A 12,969-nucleotide genomic window follows, 5' to 3' on the forward strand; every position below is an offset into this window, starting at 1 on the left:
GTATATATATCTACTATTATATAGCAGAAGAGAAAACGAGAGAATTTTATCCATTTAACACGTCAATGTGGATGATTTTTACCCTTTTTTGCCCTCCCCACATATCTGTACATACTATCTATGTGAGGGTAAAAAAGGTATGAATGTTCGCTAGCCACCTTCTCCAAACGCTATGTCTCGCCCATCCTTTGCAATTGTATGTATTCAGAGATTTGTCTTATTAGATGTGATGAAAAACTGCACGGAAATACTATTTCTTGAAAGGTTGCTAGCAATAATACGCAAAGAAAGAAGCTAGCAATAATAATCATTACGCGGTAAAGTTTGGGAGGGAAATTACGGACAATGGGTACCTGGATATGACAATTACGAAAAAACTACAAAGAAGAGGTATCAAAATATGCCAATTACGAAAAAACTATTGTTCCTTATTAATTTTTTGAAGATATTACGAATTCCGTACACCTGTAAAAATATTTACAAATTCCGGGCACCTCAGACGAACAACAAATTATGGAAACCTCTATAGATTGGAGGGCTAGGATCAGCCTCTGGAAATGATTTTACGGGCACAACCTATTGATGTTGTGTTCCATCACATGGACGGTTTGGATCAACCTATGATGTGGTCCGTGCAGTTCTTTGTCGGCCCGTGCATTGCACGGGGTTTTTTACTAGTGTATATATATATATATATATATATAAAGAGAGAGAGAAGGGATTTGCTAGCGTCCATCGCAGAAGGCATTTCACGGATGGGTTGTTGCACGTGAGAGCAGCCACATCATGAATGAAGACAAAATCTGCTGAAAAGTGAGCTGGTGTAGCTGCTCTAACGTGCAACAGCCCATCCGCGAAATGCCTTCTGCGATGGACGCTAGCAAATCTCTATGTAGAATGATAAGCTTAGCTGCTATACAGATATGACATAACTACTCTTATCAGAGTGTGCATGTGCATTAAAACATCTATAGCATTGCATCAAAACTATAAATTGATTATATGGATAGGTAATATACATACTAGGTTAGAAATCACCTGCTTAACAAAATAAGAGAACTTTCGCGAAAATTGTTGAAGTACATGTTGCACGGCATGAACATGATCCGCTTGACCCTTAGCAATTAGGGTGATCTGTTGCTCAATGAAGCTGCGGATGTCTGGCAGGCATAGGTCTGGATCAATACACTGATATCCTCTTATTAGGGTAGTCCCAAGGGCCGTAGGGACCAATCTTCTCCCAGAATTGACCTTCAAGATACAAGTAAGCTGAATATTAAGGTCTTTAAAATTGTACAAAGGAAGTCTTGTACATAGTTGTGTCACTAACTGCTTGAGATGTTACAGTATGACTTGCATCGTGCTGGTGGTATATGAACAAGAATGACGGCCTATGTCACAAATATCTCCGATTTCAAAATTTTGTGTTTTCATCGCGACATTTTGATAAAACAACAACATCCCGAGATTTTAAAAACATAGGGATATTTTCATTTTTATCAAAAAATATTGTGATAATATCATGATATTTTCCCGATAATTTTATTTTATATTTTTTCTTAAATTTTTTATATTTAAATATTTTTAAATAATGTTATTTTAGGAAAATGACCAAAAACAGACCTTTTTGCCCAAATATCGGCAGAGCAAGAGAAAGTTGTAAATGACGAAAAAAGAGTAAAACCTACCAACTTTTTTCAGCTAAGGACAGAAATGCCCCTTGGGGCTTTTTGCTCTTTACTCTTCTCTTCTCTTCTCTTTTTACTCTTACTCTTATTTGTTTTACTTTTACCCTCTCCTTCCACCCATTCATCCCTCCCATTCGACGGAATCGACGGAGAACTCCATCACCAAGAGCTTCAATCGCCTTTTCACAAACAAAAAGAAGAGTTTCTATAAAGAGCTTCAATCTCCCATTCAACGAAGAGCAGGTAAGGTTTTCCATTTAGGATTTTGCATTGAGGGGTTTGCATTTAGTGTTCTTTTTGGTTTATTTTTAGTATTCCATTTGGGGTGATATTTGAGCTCCAACGCCAAGAGACAATCTGCACCTCTATTGGTTTTTCGATGTGTTGATTTCATCAGCTCAGAACCACTCTTGAGAGGTCTAATAGTGGTTCTGAGGTCTAATAGTAGTTTAGAGGTCTAAATAGTGGAACCTCTACTAGTGTTTCGATCTGTTGATTTTGTCTAGTTCAGAACCACTAATGAGAACCCTCTGAGCCACTATTCTCTAGTTCAGAACCACTCTTGAAAACCCTCTAAACCACTCTTGAGAGGTTTAATAGTGGTTCGAAGGTCCAAATAGTGGTTCAAATTGTCTAAAGAGTGGTTCAAACTGTCTGAATAGGTCTAATACTGGTTCAGTGGGTCTAAATATTGGTTCATCCGTCTAAATAGTGGTTCAAACTGTCTAAATAGGTCTAACAATGGTTCAAAGGGTCTAAATATTGATTTCATTCTCTAAATAGTGGTTCAAACTGTCTGAATAGGTCTAATAGTGGTTCAGAGGGTCTAATTTGTGGTTCAAACTCTCTGAAAATGTCTAATAGTGGTTCAGAGGGTCTAATTAGTGGTTCAAACCGTCTGAGTAGGTCTAATAGTGGTTTAGAGGGTCTAAATAGTAGTTCAAACTCTCTAAGTAGTGGTTCAGAGACTAATTAGGGGTTCAGAGGGTCTAATTTGTGGTTCAAACTGTCAGAAAAGGTCTATTAGTGGCTCAGTGGGTCTAATTAGTGGTTCAAACTATCTGAGTAGGTCTAATAGTGGTTCAAAGGGTCTAAATAGTGGTTCAAACTCTCTAAATAGCGGTTCAGAGGGTCTAAATAGGTTTAATTGAGATGTTGGATTGGATTCATTAGATTGGATTCCATCTAGTTTACCGTCTAATTGAGATTGATAGGTCTCATTGGATCGGATTACATCTAGTTTACCATAATCTAACTATTGGTTGTTTATTATTACTTGATATTTTAGTGTCTTTGTTACTTTCTAATTGCATCTCCTCCATAATTACACATTTGTTCATTAATTACAATGCTTTTTCCTGCAGCTAAGGGCAGAAACTTCATTGTGCGGACAGTGATCTTTTACCATCTGGTGACATCATGATGACAAACTTAGCCTTTGAAACATTTATTCATTCATTTACAGTTTTTAGTAAGTGTTTATGCTTTTATAATAATGTCTTTTTGTGCAGGCAATTTATGTTACATTTAAATGTTTTTCTTTTTCGGTTTCACGAGTGCATCCAGTCCTTCAAGCTTAGGAAGGTGCATGAAAAATTGAGAAATAGAAGCCCGTTCGAAGATTTGCTTAACCTAGAAGGTGTCAAATTGCACAAGAAGATTTTGACCACATTGGATCAATCCTAGCAACCTAAACTCAAAGAATTCATAATGGGTAGTATTGTAATTCCCTTTGAAGTTAAGGATGTAGCAAATATATATATATATATATATATATATATATATAGCATACCACGTTGTGGGAACCTTCCCATCCTGATGCGCATCTTAGCGGTCCACTTCAATAGAGGTGGATGCGCGTCAAGATGAGATGGTTCCCACAACGCGGTATGCTCTAATATATATATATATATATATATATATATATATATATATGAGAAAACGGTTCCTACACATATGTGTAGAGATCTCTACACACTAGCTTAAAATACAGTGGGGGCCCACATTGTTTGGGTGATCCAAGCCATCCATTTTAAAGGCCCTCACATAGATAGGGTGTCTACAAAAAATCAGATCCATAGGATCATCCCAACCCTACGATTTGTGGAGGTAAAATGGATGTCTTTAAACCTTCACAAATTAGTCCATTTTTTGCCTCCACAGTTCGAATGGTTAGGATGATCCTATGGATCTGATTTTTTGTGGACACCCTATCTATGTGAGGGCCTTAAAAATGAATGGTTTGGATCACCCAAATAATGTAGCCCCCATTGTATTTTAAGCTAGTGTGTAGATAACTTATCTACACATGTGTAGGAACCGTTTTCTCTCTCTCTCTCTCTCTCTCTCTCTCTCTCTCTCTCTCTCTCTCTCTATATATATATATATATATATATATATATATGAGAAAATAAAGTATGTGGCGCTGCATAGATAAGCTATCTGTGCATGGGTATAAAAATCAGCCCTATTGGTTCATTACGTGGCGATCCAAAGCATTCATTTGGAAGGCCCTTCCATGGATAGCGTGTGTACCAAAAATCAGCCTTATAAGATCATCCTAACCCTGCCATTTGTGGAGGGAAAAATGTGCAGAAACAGTGTCTATCCATTTTCCGTTCCAACTTTGATTGGGTTAGGATAATCCTAGAGGGCTGATTTTTTGTAATGAACCAATAGGGCTGATTTTTATACCCATGCACAGATAGCTTATATGTGCAGCTGCACATACTTTATTCTCTCTCTCTCTCTCTCTCTCTCTCTCTCTCTCTCTCTCTCTCTCTATATATATATATATATATATATATATATATATATATATATATATATATATATATATAGAGAGAAAACGGTTCCTACACATATGTGTAGAGAGTTCTCTACACACTAGCTTAAAATACAGTGGGGGCCCACATTGTTTGGGTGATCCAGGCCATCCATTTTAAAGGCCCTCACATAGATAGGGTGTCTACAAAAAATCAGATCCATAGGATCATCCCAACCCTACTATTTGTGGAGGTAAAATGGATGTCTTTAAACCTTTACAAATTAGTCCATTTTTTGCCTCAACAGTTCGAATGGTTAGGATGATCCTATGGATCTGATTTTTTGTGGACACCCTATCTATGTGAGGGCCTTAAAAATGAATGGTTTGGATCACCCAAATAATGTGGTCCCCACTGTATTTTAAGCTAGTGTGTAGAGAACTTATCTACACATATGTGTAGGAACCGTTTTCTCATATATATATATATATATTTGTGTGTGTGTGTGTGTTGGGGGGGGGGGGGGGGGGGGGGGGGGGGGTCGTATGATCTGTTTGCGCAGACAACACAGTGCTATATAAGAGCAAGAACACATGCTTCACTGTTGACTCAACTGATTATTTATCATCCGAATCATTTTCGGCCAGAATTACCTCCAAAATCTGATCAAAGGTTGTTTGTTGGAACCCTGAACCTCCAACCTTGCACCTCATCCGTGCTATCCCAGTTCAATTTTATTCTTTTACCTATCATGCTTAAAGAAAATATTTGTGCTACATCCCGAACTTCAAATGGAACTACTATACTACCTATTCCGAATTCTTTGAGTATAAGTTGCCAGAATCGAATCAATGTGGTCAAAATCTTCAATTTGACAACTTCCAGGTTAAGCAAATCTCCAAATGGGAATATATTTACCAATTTTCCAAGCATCTTCCTAAGCTTCAAGGACTAGATGCACTCGTGGAACTAGGAAGGAAAACATCTAGATGTAACATAAGTTGCATGCACAAAAAGGCATTATCATAAAGACATAAACACTTACCAAAAACTGTAAATGAATACATAGATGTTTCAAATTCTAAGTTAGTCACCATGATGCCACCAGATGGTAAAAGATCATTGTCCCTACAGTGAAGTTTTTGCCTTCAGCAGCAGAAAAAAAAAAGCATTCTAATTTATGAACAGATGTGAAATGATAGAGGAGATGCAATTAAAAAGTAACAATGACACTAAAATATCAAGTAATAATAGCAACTACTAATTAGATGACGGTAAAATAGATGTAATCCAATCCAACATCTCAATTAAACAGTAAACTAGATGGAATCCAATCCAATAAATCCAACCCAACATCTCAATTATACCTATTTAGACCTAATTAGTCTCTGAACCACTATTTAGAGAGTTTGAACCACTATTTAGACCCTCTGAACCACTATTACACCTATTCAGATAGTTTGAACCACTAATTAGACCATCTGAACCACTATTAGACCTTTTTCAAACAGTTTGAACCACTAATTAAACCCTCTTAACCACTATTAGACCTATTCAGACAGTTTGAATCACTATTTAGACAGTTGAACCAATATTTAGACATTCTGAACCACTATTAGACCTATTCAGATAGTTTGAACCACTAATTAGACCCTCTGAACCACTATTAGACCTATTCAGACAGTTTGAATCATTATTTAGACAATTGAACTAATATTTGGACCCTCACTATTGGACCTATTCAGACAGTTTGAACCACTATTTAGACGGATAAACCAATATTTAGACCCTCTAACCACTATTAGATCTCTCAAGAGTGCTTCATAGGGTTATCAATAGTGGTTCTGAACCAAAGAATAGTGGTTCAGAGGGATCTCAATAGTAGTTCTGAACCAGCCGAAATCGACACATCGGAAAACCAATAGAGGTTCCACTATTTAGAGCTCTGAACCACTATTAAACCTCTCAAGCGTGGTCCAGAGGGTTCTCGGGAGTGGTTTCAAACCAGAGAATAGTGGTTCAGAGGGTTCTCAATAGTGGTTCTGAACCAAAAGAAATCAACACATCGAAAAAACAATAGAGGTTCAGACGGTCCCTTGGCGATGGAGCTCAAATATCACCCCAAATGGAATATCAAAAATAACCCAAAAAAAAAAAACAACCAAAAAAACCCCTAAATGCAAAACCATAATTGGAAAACCTTACCTGCTCTTCGTTGAACGGGAGATTGAAACTCTTCATGGAAACCTTTCTTTTTGTTCGTGAACGAACGATTGGGCGATTGAAACTCTTGGCGATGGAGTTTTCTGTCGATTCTGTCGAATGGGGTGATGAACGGGTGGAAGGAGAGGGTAAAAGTAAAACTGATATGAGTAAGCGTAAAAAGAGAAGAGACGAGTAAAGAGTAGAAAGCCCTAAGGGGCATTTCTTTCCTCAGTTGGAAAAAGTCGGTACGTTTTACACTTTTTTCATCATTTACAACTTTCTCCTGCTCTGCCAATATTTCGCCAAAAAGATCCTTTTTGGTCATTTTTACTTATTTTTATTGTTTTTCCAGATAAAAACCCGAAAAAATTAAAAAAAATAATATATCCCGAGATTTTCACTCGCCGAGAAATTCTCGAGAGCGATATTTGTGACATAGATGACGGCTAAGAGAAACACGGGACAGGAAACAAATTGAGGACATTGCAAAGCAAGCAATATTATAAGATTTTGCAAAAATTTATGGACCTGGACAAAGTTGCGCTCGCATATGTTGTTAATGTGAACTGGGATGGATGCATCTGTGCCTATCCCATTCTTTTCCATGAGAGAAATTAACTCACTCTCACTGAGGTAATCTGGAGGCGAAGTGGTCCCCTGAAATTGTATAAATTCAATCATAATTCTATCAGAATGCATTACTGATGCTCACGAAAACTTCGGGTTATGTATAATACAATTATCTCTTATCAAGTTCCACTAAAGGCCTGTTTGTTTAAGATTATGACAACCAATTGTGACTGCCAAACCAATTATTGGACTCAAAATAACATTTAAATTTGAGTCCAATAATCAGTTTGACACTCACCATCGGTTTTCATAATCTTAAACGACCAGGGCCTAAGCCAATCATAATATTGTAAGGTCTTAAAATGAGAGATTGATAATACATAATTATAGACAAATATAAAAAAAATACATGCAATTTCTAAAAGGTAATGAAACTTATGAAAGAATCAAAGGGTGGAAAAAAGATTCAAGGAGATCAAAAGGGATTAAACTGCTACCTCAAATAGATCAACTTTCAAAAATTTTACTCTCTCTCCCGTTGTAAACTGAGGGAGATTCTTCTCATTCACCGCCATCCATGGCATGATAGATGTAAACCCTTTGGCTACAACATGCTGCCCAACACATGAGAATAACTCCCCTCCAGCTGAGAATTCTATTTTTGTTCTGAAATGAGAATGGAAGAAATCAACTTGTAGCATGAAAAAAATTCTGGCACATTCTTGAGAGCAGGAATTTGATAGCTTACTTTATTTTTTTTCTTCTCAACCTTGGCAGTAAACATCATAAGTGTAAAATATCATAATTTGGAGAAACACTAACAAGTTTCAAGGTTGTTCTCCAACCAGAACAGGTCGAAGTTCCAGCCAGATTGAAACGAAGAAACATAAGCTTACTTATATCAATTATGACCATTCATTCTGTTATGAAAGGAAAGGGACGTAAAAACATTAAAAATGGGATTGAAAACATACCCTAGATATCTGGTAATAATTATACTAAAGAAGTTCGTTCTCAATTAGTGGTCAAGCTTTGCATTGTTGGAATCATTGGGACAGAAGATATACAGGAAAGAAGGATAATTGTGTGGAAGGATGATGGTGGTTCTCTTTTATGTCGATGACGTGCATGTTCTCGGAGATGAAATGGAGTGATGTTAACTTGTGAAATCTTGTGATGGGGTTCGAGATGAAGGAATTGGGGGAGCTCAGGGACTTCCTTGGGTTGGAAGTAAACTGGTCTGACAAAGGAGGGTTCCTGTGCTAGGAGGGAAAAAGTACTCATGATGGGAACCATCCTAAGGTCCAAATTTTAATTTATACGAGTCTTTGAAGTCCCTTAAGTTAAAATAGAATTACCATAGTCTTTTCTCATCAAGATATCTTAAGTTCTTTGAGCTTTGAGTGTTTTAATTTTTACATAGGTACAATACATGTATTACGGAAATTCAAGTGGGGAGAGTCTTTAAGTAATTTAAGTGGTCCTTTTACACAACAATACCATTCTTACCCTCAGCAATTGCCATGTGACAGGCCTCCACAGGTGTTTTATTAAGGTATTTTAGCTATTTCTCCAAGAAATGATATCACTACCAAAGATGGATGCAACGCTATGGGAATACATGGTATTCACACCATTTACACAGTGGATGACGGCTTCAGGTAGTAAAAGACCAGGCGGGATTATTGTAGAAAAACCAAGAAATACCTTCTCACTTACGATCAAACACGAAACGTCAAAAAGAAAATGCAAGAAACACAATCACACAATGCAAGAACACAGGATATATGTGGTTCAGCAGTATGCCAACGTCCACGGGAGAAGAGTTTCACTATTTCAGTTTAGGGTTACAAAACACTCCTTCCCGGCCAAGAAATCACAAAGGAAACCTTGCAAACCATAACCCTAATATGTAACTTATATAAATATAAATATATATATATATATATATATATATATATATATATATATCAATGCCACTACATCAAGAAAATTAGTGAAAATACCCCTTTAGTGTGAAACTGAAAATACACAGAAAATAACCGTGTATGTGTCGTCACCATTAGTCCGTCAGTCTTATACAATATCAGAATACAAGACAATCGGACAACAGTTTTACTGGTTATTTCACATGAATGTATTACCTCCACATGCCAGTTTTACTGGTTATTTCGTTGGGGAATGCGTATGTTGTACATTAATTGCACCAAGACTGGTAGGCCTGCTGGGGTAAAAGGGTCCTTTGAACCATGAAAAGTGACAAACTTTGAAAGGTAAATATGAATGTGACAAATTTTGAATTCCCTATTATCTTTTGACTGTAGTTTTTTTTATGTCTCTTTATTTATTTGACTTTATTTCCTAAATTCCTTGTGCAGATATCCCTATAGTATTTTCATCCTAGTTTCGTCCTGGTTTTCTTTTATGTCAATTTATCTATGTAAATTATTTCCATATGTTCACTTTTAGGTGTATAATGATTGACGTATTGGACCATTTCAAAAAAAAAAATGATTGACATATTGGAGGGAATACCTATATAACTTTATAATCTAAAAATTATAAGCAATATAAAAAAGTGTCAAATATTATAATTAATTAAATGTTTTACTGGAAAAATGATGCACATTAAACTTTCCTTAAATCTACACTAGTCATTGTGTCTTTCTGTCATGTTGGCTGCATTTCTCGATGGTTATGGGACATTTTGTGAATATTATAACCCATTGGCAATTCGTTATTATTTTCAGAGCATGATCTACTTCCCCACTTTCTTGGCAAGGTTCAAAATCATATGTAAAACAGGTCTAGTAGAAATTAAATTATAAAGGATGTCTCAAGAATATTACAACTGTGCCTTAGTATTGGATAAGCAAACTCAATATATCTTTTACACAATTACTTGCAACAAATCTGATGACTTCCACAAGAATGAAAGACTTGTACTTTCCATTTCAAGTATCAGTTTACGGTAAGATTGCATTTACTAATCCCATCTCCCAAGAAAAACATGTACAATATCAATTCAACTAAGGTTAAAAGTAAAGCATGCAAAAGGTCCACAATGTTTGCCCCATACCTTAACACGTAATATCAAGAAAAATATGCATACAAAGGCAATAAAGTTTACAACCTTATGTACTTGCAGTCAGGACTCACGGTCCCGATAAAATGTTGTGTAATGTACTGGTATAATCTCCAAGCATCATTCCCTAATACATCCACAGTTGCTGATCGCATTGGAGTTATGGGAGGATGGTCACCGGCATCAGTTCCTGATCGTGGCTTTTGGAAACCATCGGTTAGTAGTGTCCGCACATCATCAGCCCAAACAGGATTGTTAAGCTGCTGTTCTAGTGTACTTCTAAAGTCGAAGGAGGCAGGGTAGGCTGTGCTCTCTGTACGTGGATAACTGCCAGAGAGAATGAAGTGATCAGATAAAATTAATAAGTAAATGAGTAACAATAAACAGAGAAATAATAGAGACTTTGAATCCGGTCCTGAGATCTAGGTGAAATTTACAAGGTTAGCAGTCCATCACTAAATTTGAGCAAGTAACCCATGTAGCATTTTTGCCTTCAACAATAAAAAATACAAACTAGCAAAATACTAAATGAGAGGTTGTCTCCAAACATCAGAAATCAAAATACCAAACGTGACACCGGACTTCTTATTTTTTGCTAACAGGAAAGAAAGGCCTATTGCTTGACCAATTTGCATGTCTCACAAAGAATATCAATAATGTCTCCAGATGAAGAAAGCAATATAGAACATGAAACATAAATGGGTTGATGCCATAGAAGTGAGCGCCAAAGAGATATCCTGCCAGAATATTTTGTGAAGTTATACTGAGGGGTACTTGGAATTACTACACTTACTTTATTTGTATATATAACATAAACTTGTTAATTCTTCTCCCAGTCATTAAAGTTAGGCTCATTATCGTATTTAACTCACTTAAAATAGGTTCATTTTAGCGTTCTAATCACTTAAAATACATTTGTTTTAGCAACCATATCAATTTATCATCTAAGAATATCAACAAATATATCAAGTTGCAAAATTTCCATACTAAAAGTTACAATTAACAAACCAACTCATACCTTTCTTCTCTTCTCCTTTTTTACCGTAGGACTATTCTTCCCCATAAGACCCTACCCATCCTCCCCTCAACTTTACTTCTTTTGTTACCTTCGCCATTTCCATTGCAACTTCGCCGTCACTTTTTCTTCTTCATATAAGACCCTTTTTCTTTCCATCCTCAACTAATTATCAGTAAACACTCTAATTATAAATTTCTTCATTGTACAGGTCAGATCCTTCTAACTGCATGTGCATAAGGGATCTTGGACCATCTTGATGGTTCCTCCATTCCACCACCGAAGTACATGAAAAGCAAAGGAAAGAGAAAACAAGAAAATCTCATGAAATCCATCGTGAATTTGCTGTCAAGGATCAACTAATTGTTGCGAGGATCAATTCCAGTCATTCACCAGAAGTTCATGGTAGGGCTCTTTATATATCTACTCCTCGAGAGCTTTGGAAAACTCCACATGGTTCCAAGGCTGAAAATCAGCTCATACAATGTAACTCCACATTGAGTTAGAGAACTGCAAAATGGAATGCCATCTATTCAAGGCTTGAAGAATTGCACTATGGAGTTGTTGAAAAGTTTGCTTCAATTCGACTGGTCACAAATGAAAAGATGTATCATCCTGATGGTCCAAGATGATTGTGCGAAACAGCTCAAGTCACAAGTTTTTTTACTACCAACGATTTCCTTCCTTGCAAAGTCTCAATGGTGTCGTACAGAATAAAAACTCACGTATTACAATGGCTGGTTTTTCTACAATATTTAGAGCTCCATATCATCTACAGATTGAAGCATTTCATATTGTTGCGTCTTTATATATGCCATTAACTTCCAGCTTGCTATCCTTTCATAACGGCACTAACTTCCAACCAAGATTTGAAATTTCGGCTTCGATATCGGTTTCGGTCGAAATGCCGAAATTTCACAAAAAATCAAGAAAAATTAGAATTTGTGGCCAAAACAATGAAAATCCGGAAAAATAAGAAAAAAGTAAATTTGGTCGAAATTTCGGTTCAGCTGAAATCCAAGACTGACACCAAAACAGGGTACTTTCGGTGTCAGACCTGACCGATATCCGAAATTTTGTATTTCGGACAAAATTTCAAACCATGCTTCCAACTTGCTATGCTTCATAACTTAGCTTCATTTCAGATTGTTAGACATGGAGCTAGCGTAAGACGAGAGGAAGAAAAATATTATTTGAAAAAAAAAACATACTGTATATAAAGGGAGCTCCTCATATGAATAATGTATATAAAGGAGCAGCCCAGTGCACGAGGCTCCCGCCATTGCGGGGTCTGGGGAGGGCTAGATGTACAAAGACCACAATGATGTATATATAGGCCCAAATAGCGAATCCAATGTACAAAGACTACAATATGCCTAACACTACAAGTAATACCTAAACTACCCTTACATGTTATTCAACACTCCCCCTCAAGCTGGAGTGCATATACTATGAAACTCTAGCTTGCTGCAAAGAATTACAACAAACAACTAAAAATACAAGAAAAAGGACCATACATCAAAAGGTACAATAAGGTCATACACATCCAGCTTGGTATAACACTCATCCTCAAGCTAGTGTGGTGAATACATAATGAAAACATAACAAAAAGACAGCAACGGCCAAGAGTACAGCAGCGAG

At 36.6% G+C, this 12,969-nt stretch overlaps 1 protein-coding gene across 3 annotated transcripts in view; it reads right to left on the reverse strand.

Moving 5' to 3' along the window:
* Window positions 1-12,969, reverse strand: part of LOC143889933 (DNA topoisomerase, type IA, core) — a 90,739-nt gene that overhangs the window by 18,877 nt on the left and 58,893 nt on the right. For 2 of the 3 annotated variants that reach the window (XM_077394333.1, XM_077394335.1), the window contains 4 exons: window positions 10,362-10,640; window positions 7,726-7,894; window positions 7,187-7,315; window positions 1,039-1,251 (listed from right to left, as the gene is read on the reverse strand). In XM_077394333.1, the coding sequence (XP_077250448.1) occupies window positions 1,039-1,251; window positions 7,187-7,315; window positions 7,726-7,894; window positions 10,362-10,640 (790 nt within the window). The remainder of the gene's footprint in view (window positions 1-1,038; window positions 1,252-7,186; window positions 7,316-7,725; window positions 7,895-10,361; window positions 10,641-12,969) is intronic. The other variant, XM_077394334.1, reaches the window with a different exon arrangement.

This window comes from Tasmannia lanceolata, unplaced genomic scaffold, assembly GCF_043159265.1.
Source record: "Tasmannia lanceolata isolate RefF3 unplaced genomic scaffold, GAP_Taslan_0.1 ptg000013l, whole genome shotgun sequence".
Classification (NCBI taxonomy): Eukaryota; Viridiplantae; Streptophyta; class Magnoliopsida; order Canellales; family Winteraceae; genus Tasmannia; species Tasmannia lanceolata.